Source organism: Capricornis sumatraensis, chromosome 23, assembly GCF_032405125.1.
Source record: "Capricornis sumatraensis isolate serow.1 chromosome 23, serow.2, whole genome shotgun sequence".
Classification (NCBI taxonomy): Eukaryota; Metazoa; Chordata; class Mammalia; order Artiodactyla; family Bovidae; genus Capricornis; species Capricornis sumatraensis.
Genome location: NC_091091.1, coordinates 14,746,005 through 14,773,585, shown reverse-complemented (window position 1 = coordinate 14,773,585; position 27,581 = coordinate 14,746,005). Strand labels below are relative to the sequence as shown.

The 27,581-nt window shown below is 38.3% G+C and overlaps 1 protein-coding gene and 1 pseudogene across 3 annotated transcripts in view; both read left to right on the top strand.

The window, feature by feature from the left end:
• The window catches only part of IDE (insulin degrading enzyme), a 98,252-nt gene that overhangs the window by 45,392 nt on the left and 25,279 nt on the right, over nucleotides 1-27,581 (top strand). For 2 of the 3 annotated variants that reach the window (XM_068961698.1, XM_068961697.1), the window contains exons 5-13: nucleotides 7,159-7,281; nucleotides 14,887-14,999; nucleotides 15,559-15,721; nucleotides 16,432-16,524; nucleotides 16,946-17,037; nucleotides 17,969-18,049; nucleotides 19,806-19,909; nucleotides 24,917-25,019; nucleotides 26,913-27,035. In XM_068961698.1, coding sequence (XP_068817799.1) covers nucleotides 7,159-7,281; nucleotides 14,887-14,999; nucleotides 15,559-15,721; nucleotides 16,432-16,524; nucleotides 16,946-17,037; nucleotides 17,969-18,049; nucleotides 19,806-19,909; nucleotides 24,917-25,019; nucleotides 26,913-27,035 — 995 coding nt within the window. The remainder of the gene's footprint in view (nucleotides 1-7,158; nucleotides 7,282-14,886; nucleotides 15,000-15,558; nucleotides 15,722-16,431; nucleotides 16,525-16,945; nucleotides 17,038-17,968; nucleotides 18,050-19,805; nucleotides 19,910-24,916; nucleotides 25,020-26,912; nucleotides 27,036-27,581) is intronic. The other variant, XM_068961699.1, reaches the window with a different exon arrangement.
• Nucleotides 10,016-10,876, top strand: LOC138070111 (large ribosomal subunit protein eL6 pseudogene; annotated as a pseudogene).

Sequence of the window (27,581 nt, the reverse complement as noted above, 5' to 3'; positions counted from 1 at the left end):
TTTTTTACCTAATATGATTTCACTTAACCTTCACCACAGTACTGAAATTTTCATCATCCCGTTTGACAGATGCCAAGATTAACACTGACAGAATAAGTAGACCAATGTTTCATAGCCTTGTAGGGGACACAGGGAGGAGGGAAAAGAGGGAGGCTGGCAGTAGAAGCATCTGTAGGTTATGGGATTCAGTATCAGGTCAGCCCGAACTTCAAGTCTGTGTTTCTTGTGATAATGTTAGTGAAAGTGAAAGTCACTCAGTCGTGTCTGATTCTTTGCGACCCTATGGACTGTACAGTCCATGAAATTCTCCAGGCCAGAATACTGGAGTTGGTAGCCTTTCCCTTTTCCAGGAGATCTTTGCAACGCAGGGCTCAAACCCAGGTCTCCCACATTGCGGTGGATTCTTTACCAGCTGAGCCACAAGGGAAGCCCAAGAATACTGGAGTGGGTAGCCTATCCCTTCTCCAGCGGATCTTCCCAACCCAGGAATCGAGATAATGTTAGGTTAACCCCCAAAATCATGATGAGAGGCAAAGACCAAGGAGTGAGCCCAGTGTCATTTGGAGAACCTGAGTTAGAGAAGTTTGGCCATAATAAAGGATGCTTTTGTAGGAAGGAGTAGGGAAATGGATTAGAACCAAAAATATTATGAAACATCAACCAGAAGGGAGTGTGAACACCTCATGGTATACTGGGATGATGATAATGACACACAATTTAGACCCCAGTAAAAGTTACTTGCTTTTTTCTGTTTCGTCTCTCCATTCCTTTCTAAGTGAACAATTTGGAATATATAAAAGTAGACAAAATATTGTTAAGAACCCTGCGTGTACATCACTTTGCCCCTGGCCAGTCCTGTCTGACCCACATTCCCAGTCACCGTCTTACTTCATTTTGAACAGATCCCAGACATCATATCATTTTACTCAGAGATATTTCAATATATGTCTGTGAAGATAATGACTCTCTTTAAAAAACATCGTAAAAGTAGCATTATCATTAATATCACCAACTATGCAGGTAGTGTTCAAATTTCTAGTTGTCTGATGAAAGTTTTAATTTTTAAAATTGATTTGAATTAGGATCCACTTAAGTTTCAAATAGTCTATGGGTTTCAAATAGTCATCTCTCTCCTCCACTCCCTCCCTTTGACTGCCTGGAATTTATTTATTGAAAATCAGGATGTTTGTTATGTAGGACTTTTCATAGCCTAGCTTTTGATGATTGCATTTCCAGCAACGTAGTTTAATATATTCCTCTTTCTTCTGTATTCCCACAAGTTGGCAGTTGGATATAGAGGCCTGATTAGATTCATGTTTATCCGTTTTTGAAGAAGGCTTCATAGATGGTGATGTGTTCTTTCGTCGGGGGGCATATAATGTCTAGTTTGCTCTCTGTTTATGTTGATACAACCGTCCTCAAATGCATCACCCCTGTAATTTTAATTCTGTTACTTTTTCTCATATTGATTTGCTTGAGTATACTATAAAAAGAAAATCTCCTTTTCTGCTATTTGGCTCCCCAGTGGTACAGTTATAGAAAAAGCAAGATAAATGTTTGATTCATTCCCTTTATTTACCAGTTTTCAAAATATTGAGTTGGTTCCCTGGCATCTTTGAATGATGACTAATTTATTTTTTTTTAGTATCATGATAATTCATAGATATAAAATATTTGATATGGTTTAGACCGCTTAGTCATTTATTATTCTCCAGGTTTTTCCATGACTTTTGTTAGTACCTTTTTTTTTTCCCTTGCTAGGAAATGTGTCTATGGAAAACTAGAAATTTAAGTGTACAGTTGCTTTATTGTGGCATTTAAGAGGCTTTCACTTCAAGTCCCCTTTCTTTAGTAACTCATGTCTCACACTTGCATGTCCTTACCCAGATGCAGAAGAATTGTCCTTTTTAATTTTTTAGGAAGATTTATAGATCTCCAAAGACTTTGGTTTCTTCCAGGATTTTTAGAAGATTTCTATAGCAAGAAGAAAGAGTTTAAAAAAAAAAAGATTATAATAATTCCAAGTAACTAACTGTAGATATATTAAACTAACCTTCAGGATCTTGGGTTTTCAGAGAACAGTTCAGAGTCTCATGGTTAGAACTAACAAATAGACTTTTCGTGAGAACCTGTGAGACATATAGTTGGAGACAACTTTGATTTCTCAAACATATTTCTAAAACTTCAAACTCAGTCTTTCCCACAGAGTGTAAGAATTATTTGGCTGGCTTTAGAATTTTCCAGGAAAATACATTCTGTTTACTTGAAAATCGGCACTCATATACATTAGTACTGAGTTTTTAAAAAAAGAAGAACTGGAGAAGGAAACGGCAACTCACTCCATTATTTTTGCCTGGGAAACCCCATGGTGGGTTATAGCAGAGAGTTGCAGTCAGGCAAACACAACTAAGTGGATGAGCACACATAGTTCTTGTAATGAAAACACAGAATAAAATTTACTGATCTTACAATATACAAAACTCATCACTTTTCATAAACTTCATAGCAACCCAGGTTCCTGTTAAGTAATTATTGTCTTATAGATGCTATGCTGAGCCTTAGCACAGATTATTCATTTAATCCTCATAGCAATCCTGTGAGATTGGTTCTCATGATTCTTATTTATGAATAAGAAAAGTGGAGCTTAGAGAGGTAAAGAAACTTGCCTGTGCCTCACAGCTAGGGTCAGGGTTTGACCCTTTTTCTTAACAACTGGGCATGTATCCATGTTGAGATATTTGTAGACTTTTCCAGGGTTGCTTAATTAGAAGATGATGGAGTCAGGATGAGAAACCCTGAATCTCCCGACCTCCAAGCCAGTGCTCTCTCCTAGCAGGCCCAGAGTGGAAGGTCCCAGTGAGTCAGCAACCCTGACAGCCTCAGTCTTCCGCTGGAGCTTACTCTTATGGTGACAGAGCCAGAAAGGTAGGATTCAAGATTTGTGTAGCAGCGTTTTAATTGGATAGAAGTGCCCTTGCTGACATAGTGCTAAATGAGGACAATATATGTGTAGAGACTGAACTGGTATTTGTTATCCCAGCCATATTCACATTGTTGTCCACATGTAGATTCTTAGGCAGAGGAAGGTCATCTGGAGCTTTCTTCCCTGCTTTAATGACACGGATCCTATGCTATATTCAGGAGCCAGGAGTCCCTCCTACAATTCAAATCATAATAGAAGTAGCTTCTACTGGTTGTCTATTTTCTGCTATACATCAAGTATTATATTCAATTCTTTAATGTTTTTCCAGATTTATTATTTGTCATAAAAGAGATCAGTACAAAAGCTTTGCCCAGGTCATTCTTTACACACTACTTGAAGAAACAGAACGTTTCAAGTATAGTTTGAGCGTCTGTTGCACAGTTCCCCAATTGCATTTTCCTCCCTGCTCCCAAGAGATAACATTGCCAAGTAATGCATTTATTTCTAAGCAATGTGTTGTATAGTTTTTTAGTTTTATAAAAACGGTATTTTGTAAGTAATCTCTACCACTTGTATTTTTTCATTTAATGTGTATTTGTAGGAGTTATCCATATTGGTGAGTGTGTTTCTGATAAGTTTTTTTTGCTACTTTCTGAAAAATTTATTGAATATATTACTGTTCTTTATCCTTTTTCCTGTTGATTCAATAGTGCTGCTGTAAGCATTCTTACACATGTTTTCTTATACACAGAGTTCTCTAGGGTTCTAGGAGTAAACTCTGGGAGTAGAATTACTGTGTATTAGGATATGTACATCTTTAGATTGCACAAATTTTGCCAAATTGTTTCTTATAGTAGTTGATCCAGTTTGCACTCCCTTATGCAGCATCTGAGTTCTTGTTTCACCACAATGCTTGGTATGTCATCAGACTTTTATTCTATTAATTGGTTGTTAAATATTAGTCTTACACTATTTTACGCTTTTTTTTTTTTTTAATCTGGTGTAAGCCTACCAATGTCAGGACAGCAGATTGAGCCTAAGGAAGTCTTGTTCGAGGTCATGTAACCAGAAGATGATTGACCCTGGGTTAGTTGATGGCTCTGCTCACACCAAAGCCAGTGCTTGTTCCCCTGCACCTCCCTACCTGGGGATGATGGCTCTGATAGTAGCAGAGTCTGCTCAGTAATTTAAGTATTCTCTGTGTTACGTCCTGCTTTTCTGTTCCTTTCCTCAACTGTTTCTTGAGAACTTCCACTAGCTAGCCTTCTTGTTTTTAAAAAACTTTTTTAAAGGATTTAATAAAAGGGTTAATCAGCTTAATAACTAGCCTGACTCTTTGGCCCATTTACTCCTAGTATTCATGTTTTTCTGTCAATGTATTAAGAGCTGACTGTCTGACCCCGAGAGAGTCATAGTGGAGACCATTTCCTCTTTCTAATTCAGGAGCGTCTTGGGATACGGGACTGGCATTCTGGGCTGTGTTCCCAAATGGACCAGAGTTCCCTTCTATCATTACATATTAGAAAGCCTGGAAACATCTAGGTAGCAAATAAATGAATATGTGGATTTCACAGAATGGAATCTTTGTGGCTAAAAGCCACTTTTCAGAGCAAATGTGATTGAGTCTCTATTTAGCCGTTTGGCCAGAGATACAGAATCACTAGATTTTTGTGCTTTTAGGTGAGCCAGGTTGCTGTTTACAAAATAGCCCCTTTGGCTCATTTTTCTCTTAATTTGTTGTTGAAGTATTGATATAATAAATATACTGAAAAGTGTGTGTGGCTCTGATAAATTATTGTGGTTATTTTACTTTTGCTGCTATTTGAAAAATCTATTGAATGAATATACTGCTCTTATTTATATACAGCTCATTGAATTTTCAAAAACCTCAGCAGACCACACCAGTCAAGAGACAGATTACCAACACCTTTTTGTACCCATCGGTAGTCATTCGTTATCCACCTACCTAAGGATCACGTCTATTCTGACTTTTTATGACTAAGATTAGTTCAGCCTGTTTTTATGTTTTATATAAATAATACAGTGTTTCTGTGTCTTGTGTCCGGCTTCTCGCATTAAACCTGGAGGTTGTGAAATTCCTCCGCACTGTTGCATATGAACTGTGGGTTATTCCTTCTTTTTGCAGTGTAGTATTCTGTTGTGGTCCTCTGGCTCCTTTTACTCTGGCATTGTCAGTATTTTTCCAGTGATACATATCTTGGTGTATTCAGGGTATATTCATGTTTTATCTTTGTGTTGGTTTTTGTGTTTTTTTTTTAATCTCTGTTTTTATTTTTAAAATGTTTATTTGTTTGTTTGGCTGTGCTGGGTTTCAGTTGTGGCACGCAGGATCTTAGATCTTCATTGTGGCATGTGGGATCTAGTTCCCTGACCCAGGATCGAACCTAGGCCCCCTGCATTTTGAGCACGGAGTCTTAGCCACTGGACCAACAGGGAAGTCCCTATCTCTGTGTTCTTAAATGAACCTAAAGATGAAGGGTAGGGATTAGAATGGTAAGATATTCAGGTATATTAAAATCAAAGCAGAATGAGCTAGAATCAGTCAACCTGAAAGAATTTTAAGTTCTGTACAGAGGCCATACCCTTTGTCTTTATATATTTTGATTTGAGGTTTTGTTTTAAAAACCAATATATTGACCAGATTGTGAATAGGCACATCAGATCACACTTGACACCGAAAATGTGATTTCTGTCTAATGCTATCACACTTATATCCTTGAAATAAAACGTGATTTCTCCAAGCTTGGGTGTCCCAGTGTGTCGATTTTAATGCACATATTCAAAGAATCTGTGCTTTGCAGTGTAAACGAGTAATGAAGCTCTAGGGCCTAGTCTCCCTGGAACTGAGGCTTCTAGAACCTTCATTCAGTAAAAAAGGGAGGTATATACTCAAATTTCACCTTAATATGAGAGAACTTCTAACCATTACCCAGAAAAGGAGCTTTTTGTTGTTGTTGTCCTTTTCTTTCTGTCTTTCTCTGAGGAGTTAGGACTCTGGATACTTTTTAGATCATCTGGATCCCTCAGGTAGAATGAGGGGATGTTTTAGGACCTCAAGTAGAGCAGATCTGGAGTGGAACTGGATCTTTCTTGAAACTGAGAGGACTGGTGAAGAACCTGGAAACTTGATTAGCAGGCTGCTGCCAGTGAATATGAGTACATTTGATTGCTTTCTAACTAGAAAAAGGTTACTGAGTACTTGCTGGACTGTTTCTTGCACACTCCACTAGATCTGTTGATTGAAGCATTCAGGGCATGAATCTTGGCTAAGAGTACAATGCAGCTCTTCAAGGATAAAGACTGGATCTGAGAACGCCATCTGGTGGCTCTCTCTGGATCCCAGTTTAGTGAAAGAGAGATTCTCTAAATGCCAATTCATCAGCCATTATAATAACCCAAGGGGGGAAAAACACGTCGAGAATATGTTCTGCCAGGAGCCCATTTAGTAGTTTAAGTGGGAACAATAAAAGTTACTATACTAGATTTTAAGATATTTCTAGTCAAGATGCCGTTTTTAGAGAGATACCAATTACTGAAATTCCACCTCCCAGCCTTTAAATGGCAAGATCTTTATTAGAAATGTAGTACTTAGAGAGTTTGACTATTTGTTCTTGACATGCACATTTTATCCTAATTGAATTAGTTATTAAATTTCGTAATAGATCTCATAGTGGTACTCTGTATACATCGCTTGAGACTTGCAAGAATGGCATTGCATCCTATTTTTACCAGTCTAGATCAAATTCATGAGAATTCATATCACAAATTTAATGCTTCAGCCAAGAATAGTACATTTCTTTCCACAAGTAACTTGGCAAGTTTCAAAAAGATCCCTCCGTGACTATGTTCAATTAATTTTGGAGCTACCTAGGGGATTGGAAATTAAAGTAAGTGTGAATGGAGGCCATGTGGACCTCATTTTTGTCTTGTAAGTGCTCGTAATACCTACCACCTCATAGGAATTTTAAGAACTATAATTTTTATAAAGTACTTCAAGTTCCAGAGGGAAAGCTCTATAGATAAAATTTTACTAGTTTGTTCTATACTGTCCTGTTTATCCAGGTTATGGTCAAACATACTTGACTAATCATTATGAATGTGTTTGTTTGGACTCCTGTTTTTAAGTTTACCTTAAAGCAATGTTAGTAATAATTATGAAGCTTTAAAATTCACATATTTTGCTTTTTCTTAGAAATGTTTTTCATTCCTTTTAGGTAACAAATATACTCTAGAGACTAGACCGAACCAAGAAGGCATTGATGTAAGACAAGAGCTCCTGAAATTCCATTCTACTTATTATTCGTCGAACTTAATGGCTATTTGTGTTTTAGGTCGAGGTAAGAAATCTAAAAATTTTTTCGTAGAATTGGTTTATCTGATTTCCCATTTTGACTTTTTCAAAGTATTGGAAGGAAAGATATAAGATATTTCCTATTATCTGTTCAGAGGCTTTGCAGATGATCTTCTTGGAGAAAATGTGGAGGGGAATTTGTTTTTAACTCACTGTGTTCTAAAAAGAAGCTTGTTGTTCAGTTGCTCAGTTGTGTCTGACTCTTTGCGACCCCATGGATTGCAGCATGCCAGGCTTCCCTGTCCTTCATCTCCCAGAGCTTGCTCAAACTCAGTCCATTGTGTCGGTGATGCCATCCAACCATCTCGTCCTCTGCCATCCCCATCTTCTCCTGCCTCCAATCTTTCCCAACAACAGGGTCTTTTCTAATGAGTTGGCTCTTCTCATCAGATGGTCAGAGTGTTAGAGCTTCAGCTTCAGTTCAGTTCAGTTCAGTTGCTCAGTCGTGTCCGACTCTTTGCGACCCCATGAATCGCAGCACGCCAGGTCTCCCTGTTCATCACCATCTCCTGGAGTTCACTCAGACTCGCGTCCATCGAGTCTGTGATGTCATCCAGCCATTTCATCCTCGGTTGTCCCCTTCTCCTCCTGCCACCAATCCCTCCCAGCATCAAAGTCTTTTCCAGTGAGTCAGCTCTTTGCATGTGGTGGCCAAAGTACTGGAGTTTCAGCTTTAGCATCATTCCTTCCAAAGAAATCCCAGGGTTGATCTTCAGAATGGACTGGTTGGATCTCCTTGCAGTCCAAGGGACTCTCAAGAGTCTTCTCCAACACCACAGTTCAAAAGCATCAATTCTTCGGCACTCAGCCTTCTTCATAGTCCATCTCTCACATCCATACATAACTACTGGAAAAACCATAGCCTTGACTAGACGGACCTTAGTTGGCAAAGTAATGTCTCTGCTTTTGAATATGCTGTCTAGGTTGGTCATAACTTTTCTTCCAAGGAGTAAGCGTCTTTTAATTTCATGGCTGCAATCACCATCTGCAGTGATTTTGGAGCCCCCAAAAATAAAGTCTGACACTGTTTCCACTGTTTCCCCATCTATTTGCCATGAAGTGATGGGACCGGATGCCATGATCTTCGTTTTCTGAATGTTGAGCTTTAAGCCAACTTTTTCACTCTCCTCTTTCACTTTCATCAAGAGGCTTTTTAGTTCCTCTTCACTTTCTGCCATAAGGGTGGTGTCATCTGCATATCTGAGGTTATTGATATTTCTCCCGGCAATCTTGATTCCAGCTTGTATTTCTTCCAGTCCAGCTTCAGCTTAGGAGATTTTAAATGGAGACCTGAAGAAAATACAGATTAATATCAGTCGTTGGAAGTTGAAGCTTCCCTGGTGACTCAGACGGTAAAGCGTCTGCCTGCAATGCAGGAGACCCAGGTTTGATCCCTGGGTTGGAAAGATCCCCTGGAGAAGGACGTGGCAACCCACTCCAGTACTCTTGCCGGGAAAATCCCATGGACAGAGGAGCCTGGTAGGCTACAGTCCATGGGGTTGCAAAGAGTCGGACGCGACTGAGCAACTTCACTTTCACTTTTGGTGCTCTACGCATATAAAAGCAAGAAAAGGAAGTATAAAGGACAAGAGTGAGAGATTTGACCTTATAAGATTCAGAAAACTAAAAAATCAAAAGGCAGATGATTATAAACTAGGAAAACTATGAGAAAGCAACAAAGGTTTGATTCTAAAAGTGCAGATTAATGATAATATGTTGTTTCCCCTATTAAATTACCATAATCTAGGTTTGGATTTTGTTTTAACTAATACCCATTATGAAGAGAGGTATTCTTTTGTGTTTGTTGTGTATACAATTTATGCAATTCCTCCACACTTTACAGAGGAGAATTTAAGATGCATCACCCTTAAAAAATACATTTTTACTTCTAGAAGTGCAGTCTAAGAAAATCATCAGAGTTGTTCAAACAGGTGATGTACAAGGATGTTTCAGTAAAGTATTTATTAGTAAAAAGTTAGATGCAAGCTAAATGTTCATTAATAGGAGATTAATAGTGATCTTATAGCTGTATCATAGAACATCTTACAGAAAATAGCATCCCTTCTCTCACTTTCTTGCCTCCCAGCTGCTTTATTGTTCTTTAAAACATTTATCAAACATTTATCTTTAAAAATTATCACACATTTAATATTTAAAGAAATATTAAGTATTCTCTGTTGTCTGCTGTACCAGAATGTGAGCCACTTGAGAAGAGAAACTGTTTTGTTCACTGATTTGTCTGGGTTAGTGCTTGGTACATCACAGGTGCTCAGTAAATAAATATTGAATGAATAAACAGTTTTATGACAGTGTATTAATAGCATGGGAAATATTCATAATGTATGAAATAGAAAACAAAAGCGCTCTATAAAAATGCTATGTGCTATATGATCCAATTTGGGGATTTCTTAAAAACTCTAATAGACGTAAATGGGAGACATAAGACAACGCAGAGAAACATACCAGAAATGTAATAATGTGCTATAGTAGTTAAGAGTTCATGCTCTAGAGTCTGAGAGCTTGGGTTTGAATTCTTAACACACCACCTACCCAGTGTGTAGCTGTGAGCTAACAAAGTTACTTCTGTTCCCTGCTCTTCAGTTTTTGCATTATTAAAATGGAAGTGGTAAGAATAGTGGTGTGTCTCTTCAGGACTAGATTTCAAGATCCCAATCCTTCGCCACCCTAGCCGAGAGGGTATCAAGTCGACATCTGCAGCGATGGCGGATGAAAAGGCTGAGAAGCCAGATACTAAGGAGAAAAAACCTGAAGCCAAGAAGGCTGATGCTGGCAACAAGGCTAAAAAGGTGGAAAAGGTGAAGAAGGTTAAGAAGGGGAAGCCCCACTGCAGCCGAAATCCTGTCCTGGTCAGAGGAATTGGCAGATATTCCCGATCAGCCATGTACTCCAGAAAGGCCTTGTACAAGAGAAAATATTCAGCACGTAAATCCAACGTCGAAAAGAAAAAGAAGGTTTGTGTTCTTGCTACTGTCACAAAACCAGTTGGTGGCGACAAGAATGGTGGTACCTGAGTGGTCAAACTTTGCAAAATGCCTAGGTATTACCCTACTGAAGATGTGCCTCGGAAACTGTTGAGTCATGGCAAAAAACCCTTCAGTAAGCACGTGAGGAAGCTGCATGCCAGCATCACTCGTGGGACCATTCTGATCATCCTCACTGGGCGCCACAGAGGCAAGAGGGTCGTTTTCCTGAAGCAGCTGGGCAGTGGTTTGCTACTTGTGACTGGGCCTCTATCCCTCAATCGAGTTCCTCTGCGTAGAATACACCAGAAATTTGTCATTGCCACCTCTACCAAAATCAATATCAGTGGTGTGAAAATTCCAGAATATCTCACTGACACTTACTTCGAGAAGAAGCTGCGTAAACCCAGACACCAGGAGGGTGAGATCTTCGACACAGAGAGAGAGAAATACGAGATCACAGAGCAGCGCAAGCTTGATCAGAAAGCTGTGGACTCCCAAATTCTGCGAAGAATCAAAGCTGTCCCTCAGCTCCAGGGCTACCTCCGCTCTGTGTTTGCTCTCACAAATGGAATTTATCCTCACAAATTAGTATTCTGAACTTCTTGCAAAGAACCTAATTAAATAACTTGTCATTTCAAAAAATAAAATAAAATAAAATGGAAGTGGTACCTCATTCCGTTGTGAGGTTTAATTGATATAATGAAGAAAAAGTGCGTAGTACCTGGTGACACCCCAGTTCAGTTCAGTCGCTCAGTCGTGTCCGACTCTTTGCCACCCCATGAATCGCAGCACTCCAGGCCTCCCTGTCCATCACCATCTCCCGGAGTTCACTCAGACTCAGTCCATCGAGTCCGTGATGCCATCCAGCCATCTCATCCTTAGTCGTCTCCTTCTCCTCCTGCCCCCAATCCCTCCCAGCATCAGAGTCTTTTCCAGTGAGTCAAGTCTTGGCATGAGATGGCCAAAGTACTGGAGCTTCAGCTTTAGCATCATTCCTTCCAAAGAAATCCCAGGGCTGATCTCCTTCAGAATGGACTGGTTGGATCTCCTTGCAGTCCAAGGAACTCTCAAGAGTCTTCTCCAATACCACAGTTCAAAAGCATCAATTCTTCGGCGCTCAGCCTTCTTCACAGTCCAACTCTCACATCCATACGTGACCACAGGAAAAACCATAGCCTTGACTAGACGGACCTTAGTCGGCAAAGTAATGTCTCTGCTTTTGAATATGCTATCTAGGATGGTCATAACTTTTCTTCCAAGGAGTAAGCGTCTTTTAATTTTATGGCTGCAGTCACCATCTGCAGTGATTTTGGAGCCCAAAAAAATAAAGTCTGACACTGTTTCCAATGCTCCCATCTATTTGCCATGAAGTGATGGGACCGGATGCCATGATCTTTGTTTGCTGAATGTTGAGCTTTAAGCCAACTTTTTCATTCTCCTCTTTCACTTTCATCAAGAGGCTTTTTAGCTCCTCTTCACTTTCTGCCATAAGGGTGGTGTCATCTGCATATCTGAGGTTATTGATATTTCTCCCGACAATCTTGATTCCAGCTTGTGTTTCTTCCAGTCCAGCGTTTCTCATGATGTACTCTGCATAGAAGTTAAATAAGCAGGGTGACAATATACAGCCTTGACTTACTCCTTCTCCGATTTGGAACCAGTTTGTTGTTCCATGTCCAGTTCTAACTGTTGCTTCCTGACCTGTATACAGGTTTCTCAAGAGGCAGGTCAGGTGGTCTGGTATTCCCATCTCTCTCAGAATCATCCACAGTTTATTGTGATCCCCACAGTCAAAGGCTGTGGCATATACTCCATAAATGGTAGCTGTTTGTAGCATTCCATAATCATGAGATTGTAGGAGACTTTTGTTTTCTTTTTTTCTTCTTTTGTTTTTCTAAGTTTTCTAAATTGGCAACAGTTACTTTTGTAGGTAGAAAGTAAGCTCCTATGTTTATTTTAACTTGATAATAGAATGAGGATATAAAATGGGTCCAAGGAGAAGGTTAAAAAAAAAAAGTGTGTTATATTCTATGTTCTTTCTAAAGGTAGGTAAGTCTGTGGAGTGTAAAAAACAAAAAAAATTCACTTGGTATTTAGAGCCTAGTCCTGGGAATAGGTTTCTAAGCGTATTTTTGTTCATGTCCTCCTGAGATAAAACACGTGATTTCAGTAAGCACTTACTGGGCAAGTAATGACAACAGATGACTCAGACATGAACCCTGCCCTCAGTGTTCTTGGTTTAGTGGAAGTGACAGATGAGCATCTGAAAGAAACAAAGAGTTTCTTTGTTCCAGTTTGGTCTCCTGGTGTGACTTGAGTTCTGTGCTCAGCTGAGTGGATTTGATGACAGGTCTGGGAGAGGTGTCCTTACAGTACAGTGGTGTGTGGAAGAAACAGGATCTCTTAGAGGATTAATAGTCTGCTCCTTCTTCTAGGAGGAAGGAAGAGGAAGAGTAACCAGGTGGCAGAATATCTGTCACAAAGGGACAAAAAAGTTTTTCTCTGTTTTCCCGTGAGGCCCTCTCTCTAGTTGTGGCAGCACCAATTACCTGGACACTTGACAAATAGGTAGCTGTCAGGTGGAGACCCTAGGATGGCCAAGTCCTGGTAATGTAAAGATGAATGGGACTCAGTTCCCTGATCTCTGGTAGCTCACAGCTTAATGGTGAAGACAGACGTTGCTTTATGGTACAATTGCCTTACCTTTAAAAAGCTACACGGTGAATTTGTGCTTTGAAAAGGAAAGGCATACCCTAGTGGAATCTTGCTGTAAAGGGCCCCTCTGTCATCAGCATTTCAGGTTGACAAATCATTGTTGGCCACCCCCCTTTGTTTTCAGTTACATGTCCCATCTGTCTGTCTCTTTATGTCAGATGTCTCTAACATCTTTTACTCAAGATACACCCACTTCACTCCTGAGTTCACTTGTCATGTAACAGGCAGCCACAGGCTGGGCCTTTTATTTGGTTCTGGACATGTTAAGGTTCTTCATACAAGTCCAAAAAATTGAAGTAAAAATGCATATGTTTTATAAATAAAGTGCACATATTCATAGACCTAAAAGAGAGCTTCACACTATGTATCTAGACAGTTGTCAAATAGTGATTAAGTGTTTATTACAGAGTTCATGGAGAAGTTCAAAATGGGTCATAGAATATCAAGGGAAATTTCTTATTTGATTCAAATGCTTTCTGACAGTAATAAGTGATGAATGTTTATACCATTTATAAATAGCCTATTTTTGAGGAGACAGAATCAAGGTGAGTGGTTATCTTGTTTATAAAAAGATAACCTTTTCCACTTTTTTAGAATAATAGTAATACGTATGCATACAGAAAAAATTTGTCCCACACAGAAATATATAAAAATGGAAATCAATTCTTCTTCCTATTCCCACCTGATGAGCACTGTGCCCTCTTCAAAGATAGTTACCTTAAATCATTTTTTGTTATAATTCCAAAAGTAGAATTTCATCAATAGATTTAGATTGATGTATAGCTGTTAAAAAATTAAATGAGATTATACTACATGACACTGAAATCTGTAGTTTTCACTTAACAGAAATTTGAGATATTTTCATGTTAGCCCATACAGATCTCCTTCTCATTGATGACTACCTAAAATTCCAATGTAGAGCTGTCTTGTAACATGTACACATTGATAGATGCTTCAGTCACTTGCAGTTTTTATTGTTTTTATGAAAACGATTCTGCAGTGAACATCTCATCTATATAACTTTATAAACTTTGCAAATACTGTTCTCTATAAAAAATATAGATAGATGATAGCATAGAAGAATTTCACACACATGGCTATATAATCTTACCAACAATTACAAATCTTTGCTTGAGTTGGACAGAGTGTGATACAGAATCATATAATGTTAGACCTTGGAAGAGACTTGTGATCACCCTCCCCAGCTTTCATGTTTCATAGAACCTGGAGTGCTTAACCAGTTTGTCCAAATGCTCTTTTGACATAATTTGGTGGTGTTAGAATTGGCTTAGAATCAAAGTCCTCTGATCCTCTGACCCAGGATTCTTCTCACCATTTTATACTATTCTCCCACAAAATCAGTAACTTACAGATGCTAACATTTGACTTTTAATAATAGGTTTTAGACTGTTAAAAAGTTAATGTTATTGTCTATCAGCCAGTGGTTTAGTATGTTTCTGTTGGAAATTGTAGATAAAATAGTTTCCAAATGCCACTAATCATTCTGTTATTGTTTCTAATGTTTATTTTTAAATTATTTCAAGATAATATTTGTAAACTAGTTTTTTAAACTATAAAGAGGCAGACATTTGTGAGGTATACAGAAGTTATACAGGCTCTGGTAGGGTTTAACTAAATGCTTCAACTTATCAGATGGCGTTTTTCAAGAATTCCTAGGCTTTCCTTTTAGTAATCATGAGATTTTTCAGGAGATCCTAAGGTCCTCCCCACCAGCGTTATTGAGATATAATTAAAATATAACATTGTATAAATTTAAGGTATACAACATAGTGATTTTATATAGGTACATATATAATCCTAAGGTTTTAAATACTACCCACTAGGTGTTATGATTAGTTTAAGTTCTGTTTCTGTTGTCTGTTTTCTTGTAGAATCTTTAGATGACTTGACTTATCTGGTGGTAAAGTTATTTTCTGAAGTAGAGAACAAAAATGTCCCATTGCCAGAATTTCCTGAACATCCTTTCCAAGAAGAACATCTTAAAGTAAGTGCATGTATTGCTAGTATTTTTTTTTGTTTGTTTTAAATTTATGGACATAATGTATATCTAGTTTGCCAAAGAGTACATAGAATATTTTAGAGGTTTCATTATTTATATGGTTTTTAATATTTGTCTGGGTAGTCAAATGAAATCAGTTTCACATATACTAGGGACATGTATCACCAAAAAGGTAACAATACGTTCTGATCTTTTCATGCTAAAAGTAGTTTTGGTAGCTATAACCTTGGCAGACTGTAGAAGCTGTTAAGCAGTGCCAGAAGGCAAGCATCCAAAAGTATTGAGCCACACAGTCCAGGGGACCAAACATGGACCGCATACCAACTGTAATGAAATCCCACTAAGAAAGAGCCCAGGTCATTTATTTCTGTTTGGTCAGTATGATTTTCTCTGGCAATTGATTCTCTCCTCAATTTGGGATTCCTCTGTGAAAATCAGGGTTGTTGTTTGTTTTAAATCAGTATTCTTCATAGTTTGTAAATTTTTTTTTTTTCGGTAGGATTTATACATAGCTAATCTTTTGTGATTTGTTTTTTTCCCCTAGCAACTTTACAAAATAGTACCCATTAAGGATATTAGGAATCTTTATGTGACATTTCCCATACCTGACCTTCAGAAATACTACAAATCAAATCCCGGTCATTATCTCGGTCATCTCATTGGGCATGAAGGTCCTGGAAGTCTGTTATCAGAACTTAAATCAAAGGGTGAGTCTCTTGGGTCCCAGCTTATGAGGGTAGTACCCCATCTCCATCTTTTTTTTTTTTTTTTTTTACTCTGCCTCTCATTTCTCCTAAATATTTCCCTGTGAAGGGATATTTTCAGATGAGACTATTTAGAGTTTATGGGAGAGTGAGGTGATGGTTGTTAGTATGCTTTTGTTTTTTCTTTGGGGTTTTTTGTTTTTGTCTTTTTTCATAATTTGTTTTACCTTTTTGGTACTGAGCAGTGAAGTTTAAATATTTCGAAAGATATTGTGGCCCATGTTTTAAATAAGATAGAGGTTAAAAAAAGTAAATCTCATATTGTATATTGTTTACCATCTCTGTGAAATGAGCTGAAACATTTATCTACTCATATCCATCAAATCCATCAAAGGGTGTATTAATACTAGGATCAGTCAGTAGATTTCCAAGGTTCCTTTCCACTCAGACTCTGTATATAGCACTTAAGCACAATAGTCTACTCTTGATTTGGGAAATGATTTGAGGAGTCCCAAGAAAAACTCCCAACCCCCAAAATTCCTTGAATCTTTTGCAGTGCCTGAAATTGCTTTTCTGAACTGATTTTTGCCCAGTCTTTTCTGCAGAATGCCCTTCTAGTCTCTTGGGAATGTATAGAATTAATTTTTAGAAAAAAATTCCTTGTCTTAAAAGAAGACACAAGCAATCATGTTGATTTCCTTTGAATGTTACAGGCTGGGTAAATACTCTTGTTGGTGGGCAAAAGGAAGGAGCCCGAGGTTTTATGTTTTTTATCATTAATGTGGACTTGACTGAGGAAGGATTATGTAAGTATTGGCTATTTTTGAATGAAAATTGATTTTTTTATGATTAACTTTTATTAACTTATTTATGCTCTGGATCTGTTTTTTTGTTGTAAAGCTGTAAAGACTTTAATTCATACCGTTTTATCTGTTGTAACTTGGCCTCCATTTCATGGCTGATTTTCCCTCCTTAACAACTGATCATTATATTGCACTTGTAAAATGTGTACTTGACTTTTTAGTTACTCATTTATTGCCCCTTCTGTCACAAATCCCAGAGCTTGGAAGGCCATGTATGTGGGACCCTAAACCTAGTCACAGGGAGGTGAGAAGTCCTTTTCTAAGGGGGATCATCTTCTACTTACCTGACTTACCTTAGGAGTAAGCTCCTTGCTTTGAAGGATTTGAAGACTGAATGGTTTTTAAGTGTACACTTTTTTTCCAGTACATGTTGAAGATATAATTCTGCACATGTTTCAATACATTCAGAAGTTACGAGCAGAAGGACCTCAAGAATGGGTTTTCCAAGAGTGCAAGGTACTTTTGTTTCGCCAAAATTTTTCTTATGGAAAGTTTTCAAGAAACAAGTATATGTGAGTTAATTTAAATGTAAGGCCCAGTGAAATTTTTAAAGTTTTTATTGTTCCTAATTTAAACTCTAAACTTTTGAAATGCATAGTAGCTTTAGTTAAGGCCTAGTCTTAACTAGTCTGATTGGTTACCTGATATACAATTAAGGGTTAAGGCATCAAGTAGCCTCTTTTTAGGAGGAAAAGGAAAGAAACAAATAGATTGCGTTTCTCTCCCTGAAAAGAAAGCCAGGGGTTTCTTGAGCTTTTATGTATCAGTGTTTATTCCAGTCCCCTGTCTGAAGCTGTATCTAAAATTTGTATTGAACTCTCAAAGGAACAGTGAATTGTTATATACATTATTGTGTTCTTAAAAGTGACTTTATTGTTGTATGTAGGGAAAAGCCTGTCCTTTTCTTTCTTTCTTTTTTTGCATAAAACAAAAGGTATTTGTCTTTTAAATTTTTAAAAGCTTCTTTTAAGAGTATTTGTTTTTAACATCTACTTTAGGATCTATTCAAGACTAAAATGTATTTTGTTTAAAGGTATAATCTCTGTTTGTGAAACTTAGGACAGTAACTTCTAATCAGGCTACAGTTCTCTGAGAGGGTCAGTAAAATCATCATCTGTGCAACTGATGAATCTCACAGGGTTCCTTCACAGTTTTCCTAATTCTTTGACTAATAGTTTCAACAATTTAGCCTATAGAATCATGTTCTATATTTGTTATTTTCAATCGTGTTCTGTACATTTCTAAATCAAGCATAGCCATTTTTTCAGAAAGTGTGACAGTTATATATGGAGGCAAATGGGAGGCAAACCAACCCCCACCGCCAAGGAAAAAAGTATTTTTAAATAACAGGTAACTTATGTCTAATTGGATTAACTTTTCATTTTAGGACTTGAATGCTGTTGCTTTTAGGTTTAAAGATAAAGAGAGACCACGGGGTTATACCTCTAAGATAGCAGGAATATTACATGTAAGTTTATTGTTATTTTATTCTATACTTTGGCACATAGAGTGTTTCAGTGATCCTGTATATGTTACTTTCAATACTATACAAATCATAAAAATTGAAGCTACAGTGTAAAACTTTAGACTTTGTAGCAACTAGTAAACTCTGATGTGAAGACTTATTTAAAATCGTAATTTTCATCATCCTGAAAATCATCATCTGTAGTATTTTCATTACATAGACATCATGCTTACTGGCTTTAAATATTTTTCAGTTCTACTGTGTGTCATTGGTACTTATGTGAAAGCTATAAATCACCCACTTTTCTCTTTTTCTCATTGCTGTCACCCTAATATGAACTACCTTTATTTCTTACCTGGATTACCATCATAGACTCTTACCTGAGTTCTGTGCTTGCCGTCTCCCTAGCTTTAGTGTTTTCTCGCTGCCTCAATGATCTTTTGAAAACCCAAACCAGATTATTTCACTCCTCTGTGTCAAGCCTTTCAGTGGTTTCCCATCAGAGTTGAAATAGATCTAAATTTTTACCTGACCCATTACGTCATCTGACTCCAGCCTCTCTCTGACCGAATTCCGTATCACTCCCCCTCCTAGCCCTCTCATTCTCGTTCCACTCTAGCTCTCCTGGCTGTTTGTCTAATCTTTAAGCATTTAGTTTTTTCTTCCCTCTCAGGGCCCTGTCATTTGCTTTTTTTTTTGCCTGGAACACTTACAGTCTTTGCATGGCTAGGTTCTTCTCGTTTGGGTCTCCACTCGGATGTCTCTCCTTTAGAGACACCTTCCCTGACCTCTCAATCATGACCCTGCCCCTTTTAAATTTTCTTTGTAGCATCTTATCAGTATAATGACAGTATTTGTTTGTTTATTGTCTGCCTCCCTCCCAGTTAGAGGACTTCCCTGGTAGCTCAGACAGTACAGCTTCTGCCTACAATGCGGGAAACCTGGGTTCAATCCCTGGGTTGGGAAAATCTCCTGGAGAAGGAAATGGCAACCCGCTCCAGTATTCTTGCCTGGAAAATCCCATAGACAGAGGAGTCTGGTAGGCTGCAGTCCATGGGGTTGCAAAGAGTCGGATAAGACTGAGCGACGTCACTTTCAGTTCACTTTCCTCCCAGTTAGAACATGAGCTCTTTAGAGAACAGAGACGGCATCTGTCTTACCTACCATTGTACCCACAGCAGCACCTAGAACAGTCCCTGGCACAGAGTAGGGTGTTCATTACATACTTGTTGAATGAATGAATCAGTCTGTCTCAGTAAGTTGCCCTTACTAAAAAGCCTCTCCACATTATTTTTCTTTAGTAACTGAAAATATGAGCCATTTTTCCTCCATAACAACTTTCTAAATGCTTGTCTGATTTCATTCATAGACGTTAAAGAAGAAATTCTATTAAAATATATATACTTTATATTAAGAATCCTATAGATGTCAGCGTTTAATCACCAAATTTTTTAAAATTGACACTCAGTTTTTAGCTAGAGGTATTACTTGTTCCCTGAAAAAATGTACTTTTGTTCTCTGTAATGTAAATGTATTTGGGGATTAACTATAAATTTATCACACAATATGAAATTGCTTAAAGTGTGGTAAGAAAGAGAAAAGATTCAGAAATCTTTACAATGAAATAAAATTTAATTGGAGGGAAGAGGGGGGTGTTTAATAGAGGATTTTATGTGTTAAAGATCTGTTTGCTTTAATAAGTTAAACTGTATCATAGTCTTGCACATTTTACTTTTGTATTTATTTTCCTTTTAAAAAGTATTATCCCCTAGAAGAAGTGCTCACAGCTGAATATTTACTGGAAGAATTTAGACCAGATTTAATAGAGATGGTTCTCGATAAACTCAGACCAGAAAATGTCCGGTGAGTCACTCTACAGATTTTACTGTTACATACTAGATTTTCAGTGATAGTTGGAATCTGAAATTTTGAAATTGTGAATAAAATGCTTTTAAACTTTTTATCAAGCATGATTACAAAAGTAGAGAGAATCCGTATAATGAACCAATTTCAGCAATCAACTAAACTTCAGCAATCAGTACATGGCTAGCCTTTTTGATCTTTACCCACACTTCTTCACTCACCCTCCTCCAATCTTGATTATTTTAAGTCAGTATCTTGAAAACAAAAAGATGCTTTTTAAAAAAATAATAATAATAATAATTTCATTATGAATGAGGTATAATAATAGATTGTCTTAATCTGGCTTCATCCTAACTCTAACTCCCAAGTGTCAGCTCATTTATCTTGTTTTATAAGCAAGTGAGGATACCCTCTGTTTTTTTAAGTGGAAGTAAGGATTACAGTCTCAAGGCTTCTGACTGGCCAGTTGTTAATCAGGAAATCAAAAATTGGAGGAGCTGTTAGGCTAAGAAATATTTCTGTTAGGGGAGGATCAGCCCTAAAGAGCTTATGAGCTACCACATGATATTTCTGCCTTAAAATTGAATTTCATCTATATTTTCTAAAAGTCAAGAATAAAAGGTATATGTTTGATTGGCACATATTTTGCATTTTTTATTTTTCTCCCCTTTTGACAACATATTTCCAGAATTCTGGGAACTTGGTGATTGAGTAAATATGTTTTTTGGAGCAGTAATTTTATGAATAAAATCAACAATCTGATAGAACTTTTTGAAAAAATCTTCTGACAGAACTCTTCTATCAGTCATTTTTGTAGTTACCATTGTTTGAACTTTTTCAGACATAGCAACAAACGGTAGAGAGATTAAATTAAAAGAAATAGTATTGGTGGTTATACAAAATTGGTACATGTGGTAAAATTACATAAAACTATACACACACATTGTACCAACAACAATTTTCTGGTTTAGATGTTATAATAGGTAAAATGTAACCATTGAGGGAAACTGGGTAAAAAGGATACAGGACCTCCCTGTACTATTTTTTGCAGCTTCCTAACTATAGAAATATATAACTATATCAAAATAAAACATTAGAAATTTTTTTTAAGTATTTACAATAGCAACAAAAGCATAAAACATTCAGAAATGAATTTAATCAAAGGTGAACAAGATCTCTACAGCAAAAACTATAAAACAGTGCCAAGAGATATTAAAGACCTTGTTCATAGATTAGGAGACTTGATTTTATTAAAATATCCATCCTCTCCAGTTTGATTCACAGACTCAATGTAATCACAATTGAAGTCCTAGCAGGCTTTTTTCCTTAAGCTATTGGTAAGCTGATTCCAGAATTCATGTGGATCTACAAAGGACCTAGAGTACTTGGAACACTTCTACACAGGAAAAGAACAGTTGCAGGGCTAAAACTGCCAGATCTGAAAGCTTACTCTAACACCATAGTACTTAAGATGATTATAGTACTGTCATAAAGACAGACAAATAAATCACTGATTTTTGTGCCTTTTTTCTTCCTCTGTTGTGTATCTTTAAAAACTATGATTTAATATCGTGATATTGTAGATTTCTACTAGTAAGAGGATAGAATTTATCTATTTGAATCCCTTTTAAAAAGTGATAAAACTGAAGCCTGGAGACTTGCCTAATTTAGATCCTAACTGTGATTTTGGCAAGATCTGAAAGAGAGTCATGGTATCAACCAGGATTTGTTTCTGATGGTCAGGTCTGTGCAGTTCCTACTAATTCTTTTTTAAATTCGTCACAGTTACCTGTGAAGCCTCTTCTCATTATCCGCCGTCTTCCCTCTTTTCTGTCTCAGGGATTATTTGCAAAGGTGTCATGAGAATTCGTCCTTTGGGAATGATATTGCCTTTTAATGTCTATAGATTAATAATGTCAAGATTATTTCTGAATGGGTCTCATCAGCAGTGGCAGCTATTCTTTCCTCTGAACGCTTCTAAGTGGCTGACTTGAACTCAGCAGTCAGCATTCATTCTCACCCACTGTTTCTTTTTCTTAGTATTTTAAGTTTCAGTAAGAAACTAAAGGATCATTTTCTCTCATATTTCCAAGGATCCTATCAGTACCGTGTGCTGTGCTGTGCTTAGTTGCTCAGTTGTGTCCGACTCTTTGCGCCTCCATGGTCTGTAGCCCACCAGGTTCCTCTGTCCATGGGGATTCTCCAGGCAAGAATACGGAGTGGACTGCCATGCCCTCCTCTGTTAGTACTGTGAAAGTGAAAATGAAGTCGCTCAGTTGTGTCCGACTCTTTGCGACCTGTGGACTGTAGCCCACCAAGCTCCTCCATCCATGGGATTCTCCAGGCAAGAATACTGGAGTGGACTGCCGTGCCCTCCTCTGTTAGTACTGTGAAAGTGAAAATGAAGTCGCTCAGTTGTGTCCGACTCTTTGCGACCCATGGACTGTAGCCCACTAAGCTCCTCCGTCCATGGGATTCTCCAGGCAAGAATACTGGAGTGGATTGCCGTGCCCTCCTCTGTTAGTACTATATCAGTAGCCAATTCTTTGTAGATGGAATTAAAGAATAGCATTGCCACCTCCCCCACATTTAGGAAAAAACTCATCGAGACTAGGTTTTTTTTTTAATGAGCATAATTAGGTTTCCAGCAGATAGTCTAAGGCGCTGCAGGGTCCATGCCAGTTTTTCTCAGTTGTCTGCAGTTATACATGCGGTAGCTCTCTGTGGGGTACCTCAGTTATTGTGCCTTTTTTCTCCTAATTGAGGTCCTCTTGTGCTTCCACACTCTGATTTGTAGATGTCTGTATGTTTGGCATGTGTCTAATCTGTCTCTTCTGTTATTTCCCCTTCATAGTCTGTTTGAAAATACATACATACTCTGTCATTTTATTTCAGTTTTTAATTCCTCGATGATATGCTAACTCTTGGTCTCCCTTTTTGTTAGGCCACTACTTGGTATTTACGTAGTTTGAGGAGCTTCATGGTAACATGTCACCTGTTACCCATACACTTTACTTTGGTATCTAACAATGCAGATCCCTCAGGATTGTACCTAGTAAATTGCCCTTCTCCCCCTTTTCTAACTTCCTCATCAACCTACATTGTCTGCTTCTTTCTGTGTCGTATAGTCATCCTCCAGAACATTTGGCAGCTTTCCCTGAGTTTTTTCACTTTCTCACTCAGAACTGAGTTTCAAGTTTCCTTGTTCCAGAAGGCAAGTCCACTGCTGAATGAATGCTCCAGTCTTCATAAGTTGTAATCAATCCCTTGTTCATTATTCTGATACATGGGGCTGTCATTCAGGGAAATCGGAGCCATCCGTGTAATAAACTTTTTCAAAATCAAGCATCTCATGGAAGAGAAGATGGGAATACCACCTCTCTACCATGTAATTCTGCTTCCTAACACATTTGTTTAGGTGTCTCCCTAAGAATTAATCCATTCATTCTTTGAGAAATCAACAGGAGTGGAAGCAGTTTCTATGACTGAGTCTTAGCTGGCTCTGTCGTGTATTGAGTGAATGTCCTTAAGAAACATCACGTACTCTTCACGTGGCCATGTGAGCTGTATATACTGTATGTACCCATCATAAGGGATTCTCAAATTGCCAACTCTTTCCTGTGTTAGACCCTTGGATTCTTCTCTGTGTTTCTGTGGAACGTATTCTTATTTAGCATGTTTTCTAGAATAGATAGTGGTCAGTGGCAGCTAGGCCAGATCAGGAATACCGTAAACTAGAAGATTAAGTCAGTCGTTCTCATAGATAGGTGAGTCAGATTGCTTGTAATATTTACCCTGAGGCAAGTGAGAAGGCCAAGTCCAACTAGCCAGGTGGACTATTCTATCTAGAATGAATAAGAAATAGACGGTGGTTCTGACGGTCAGGCACTGGAGTGGAGGCAATCCAGTGATGGGCAGGTGTTTGGAACACAGAGATTAGGATTCTGAAAATGAATGGGTGTTCAGAAGAGGGGAGTTTTGATTGAAAGGAGTGGACTTTGAGCTGTGAGACTGACATTCAGAGACTGGAACCTAACCTCCGGGAGGATAAGTAAGAATAAGCGAGAATAGATGTGAACGTAGTTATCTGAACTGAACTGGGACATAAAGAAGTGAAACCAGCAGCAGGGCTGACTACATGGCGAGCCTTCCGAGCTACTGGCCTAGCACTCTGTCGACACGATTCAAAAGGATCGCTCCCAGTCTGGCGTTAAGCTAGCTAGTCAGTGAAATGATTCTAACTTTGATAATTAACAGGCAGCAACCTTCCCTAGGACCGGCGCCCCACTGGTACAGAGCTTCTTCGGCTCCTTTGCTTATGATCTTCTGACATTTTACCTCTGTCTTCCCTCACTAAACTGTTTTTTTCCCTTTCTCATTTCTCTTCTGTGAAGTTCCTACTAGCCCATCAGAGAAAGAAATATTTTTTTTGGTCCTGTCCCGTCTCCCCTGGCAGCAGAAAGGCCAGTGTGAATATAATACATACGGTTAATTGATGGTAGTGTCTGGCATAAAATTAAAAAAAAAAAAAGAGTACAAATTATCAAGTTACAATGAAAGAATGTTTTTAGTTTTTTTGGTTCTCTGAATGAGCCAACAAGTTTTCTTAGCCATTTTTGTAACCTTGGACCTGAGCTGTTCCTAGGAAGGAGTACTTTCTTGTACTTTTTCAAAGACTATTTTTCAACTGACCTTTGTTCCGTGTTTTTTTTATTTTTTCCCTAGCTACTCTTCTTTTAAGATTCTAGTCAATAGCATTCATAACAAGAATCCTCTTTGCAAGCAGTTTTTCACACCCAAAATGATGGGCTGTAATCAAAGGGTAACAGAGACTGTGATCAGAGACTGCTGTACATACATAGCTATTTCACCTAAGCCTCATAGAACTTACTTGGCCTTAGAAGCCCAACACATTCTTGGACATTTATTCATATTTTCATGAGTCAGATTCTATAAATTTATATATACAACATGAATTTATAGATTTTTTTTTCTATCTCTTTCTAGGGTTGCAATAGTTTCCAAATCTTTTGAAGGAAAAACTGATCGCACAGAAGAGTGGTACGGAACCCAGTACAAACAAGAAGCTATACCAGACGAAGTCATTAAGGTAGGGTTAACCCGTCTGTGAAGAAGCCCGATGTGTGAGGGACACACAAGAACGTGAGCTCCCTGGATCAACCAATTCCCGGCCCAGAGTGTGGAGAGTCATGGCCCAGCACTGTCTGTACCCTCCCAAGAGGAGTAAACAGGGAGGTAGAGAGCTGGAGCATAGGATTGCGTGAAGGAATGACACTATAGCCACCTTCTCACATATCTGTCAGACCAGCAGGGCTGTCAGACAGACCTCAGCCTCATGCAGTTAAAGATCATTGGAGCTCAAAGTCCACAGGGAGGCACAGGCACCAAGACAGGCAGGAAGAGATGGAAGCAGGGAACCTGAAGGACAGGTGCACGGGTTTCCGAGAGCTCATGACCTTGCTCTGAACACACGTGGGGAGCAGTTTCTGGGATTCATGCTGTCTTCACCTTAGGAGGGGCTGTATTTTATGCCTCATATTGTATTATTGCTCCTTTCATCAACATAGGATCATCACAGTTTGTTTCAGAACAGGTATGTGTAGTAAATAGAATGTTGCTGGTGTTATGCATCAGGAGTCAGGATTTTGTTTGTGAGTCTTATCTGCTTGTCTGGTACTTTTTCTTTTTTGGTTTTCATTGGGTATGTAGCTTTGAGATTGTGTCCTTTATTCATGGGAAGACATCAGAAAGCCTTGCTCTAACTAAATACTGGTTAAACTTTAACAATAGCCACTTCTTAAAGGTAGCGGGGTAATGACGAAATAGAAAAAAGAATAAGAAAGTTGCTGATGCTTCTCTGACATAGTCACAGCACAGGAGGAAATGAGTGCAAATGTGCGTCTTACTGAGCTGTGAGGGAAGCTGATCTCCCGTGGGTTAGTGCTGGGTGTGAGCTAACCCCAAAACAAGAGAAAGCCCCTGTTCAAATTCTGACCATGACAAACGTGCCCCAAATGGAAATTAGAACAAATTGATCTGGAAGCTCAGCGGTGAAATTACTTGCTGAGTGTTTACCGTTCCCTATGATTCAGCCATTCTGGAGACCTAAGTTGCTACTAATAAATAGCGTGGTCAACTTCCCCACCATCCCAGTGCCAAAAGATACAGATGCAGGAACCAAAATAGAACTGCAAGAGCTGCACAGCTATGCGACATCAGCTGGAGACCAGATTACTGAACCCAGAAGCACTGGCAGTTGGTTGCTTTTTTTTTTTTAATAAGAAAAAGTCTTACAAGTCAGAATTCATAAGTTGTGGCCTGATCAGTCTCACTTAGCTTTTGGAAGTAGCCCATGGAACAGACCCAGCCTGCAGGTTGGGTCAGTCCTATTCTACAGTTAAGCTGACTTAAATCTCAACTTTGTCATTAACCCTAGGCTTGAAATACTGGTCCACTTGGAAATTCACATGGTCATCTGGGAGAGGAGTTGGCCAGGCTTCAGAAGTGAAGTGAAAGAAACCCTCTTTAACCTAGTTTTCAAGCCATACATGCAAGTAACTTAGTATAGCTGAACGTTTAACTCTTAGACTAATCACCTGTTGTCTGGCAGTTGTGGACGTATGTCTCTGTGCAGGTTATCCTCCAGTTCTCTAAAGAGCTAGAGCAGATGTGATCTTCATATGTTAGGCTCCGCGTTCCTTAGTCTCTGATTGTTCCTTCATGTTGGCTGATCATTTTAGAGAGGTATAAAGAAGAAAGATAGAGATAGATAGATAAGTGTAAAACCTTGATTAGTTCCAGAGATTCCAACTCAAGTTTCATGAAAAGTCATTGCTAGATTTTGGAAGTAGCCTCTATATAGGGTGGCAGAGAATGTTGACATTTATTCCCTTATTGTTTGCCTGGATATTAAGCAAAGTGAGTGTTTTAAACCCTTAAATCAGATTCTGACCACTTTTGTTTTTTTTCACTCTTCATCCAGAAATGGCAAAATGCTGATCTGAATGGGAAATTTAAACTTCCAACGAAGAATGAATTTATTCCTACAAATTTTGAAATTTTATCATTAGAAAAAGAAGCAACGCCATACCCTTCTCTTATTAAGGTAATATGTTAGAATCAGTGATATTAAAGTTAGGGGACAGACCTATTACTTGGAGGGGACTAGAGAGATGGTTTCTTGCATTTGGTACTATATTGATTTAGGGGGCTCCCACCCCAGAGATAACAGAAGAGTTGCAGAGATGATAATAACTAAAAAAAATATTAAAAGGCTAGAAATGTCAAAACAAACAAAACTGCTGTATAGCATAGACTCTAGGGAATTGTTTGCTTTGCAGAAAATAAAGTAGTAAGTCTGGACTAATTCGTCTGTTGAAAGATATAACTCAGTGATGAAAGCCTTTTTCCCGTGTTCACTGAAGACCCAATAAGGAAGTAGACTTATGCTGCATCATGAAAGTTAAGGATAAGAAAGAATCTCTAAAGCCTGGAGGAGAGCATATCCAGGGGAAGCTGTTGGATTTCCTGCCCTTACAGACAGTTCTTTCTCATTTTGAAAGAGCGGCTGTATGAAGTTAGTGGAGTTCTAAGTCCGTGGAATGAATGATTGAGAAGGGAGTTTTCTTTCTCCAGATGTTCTTGTCATGTC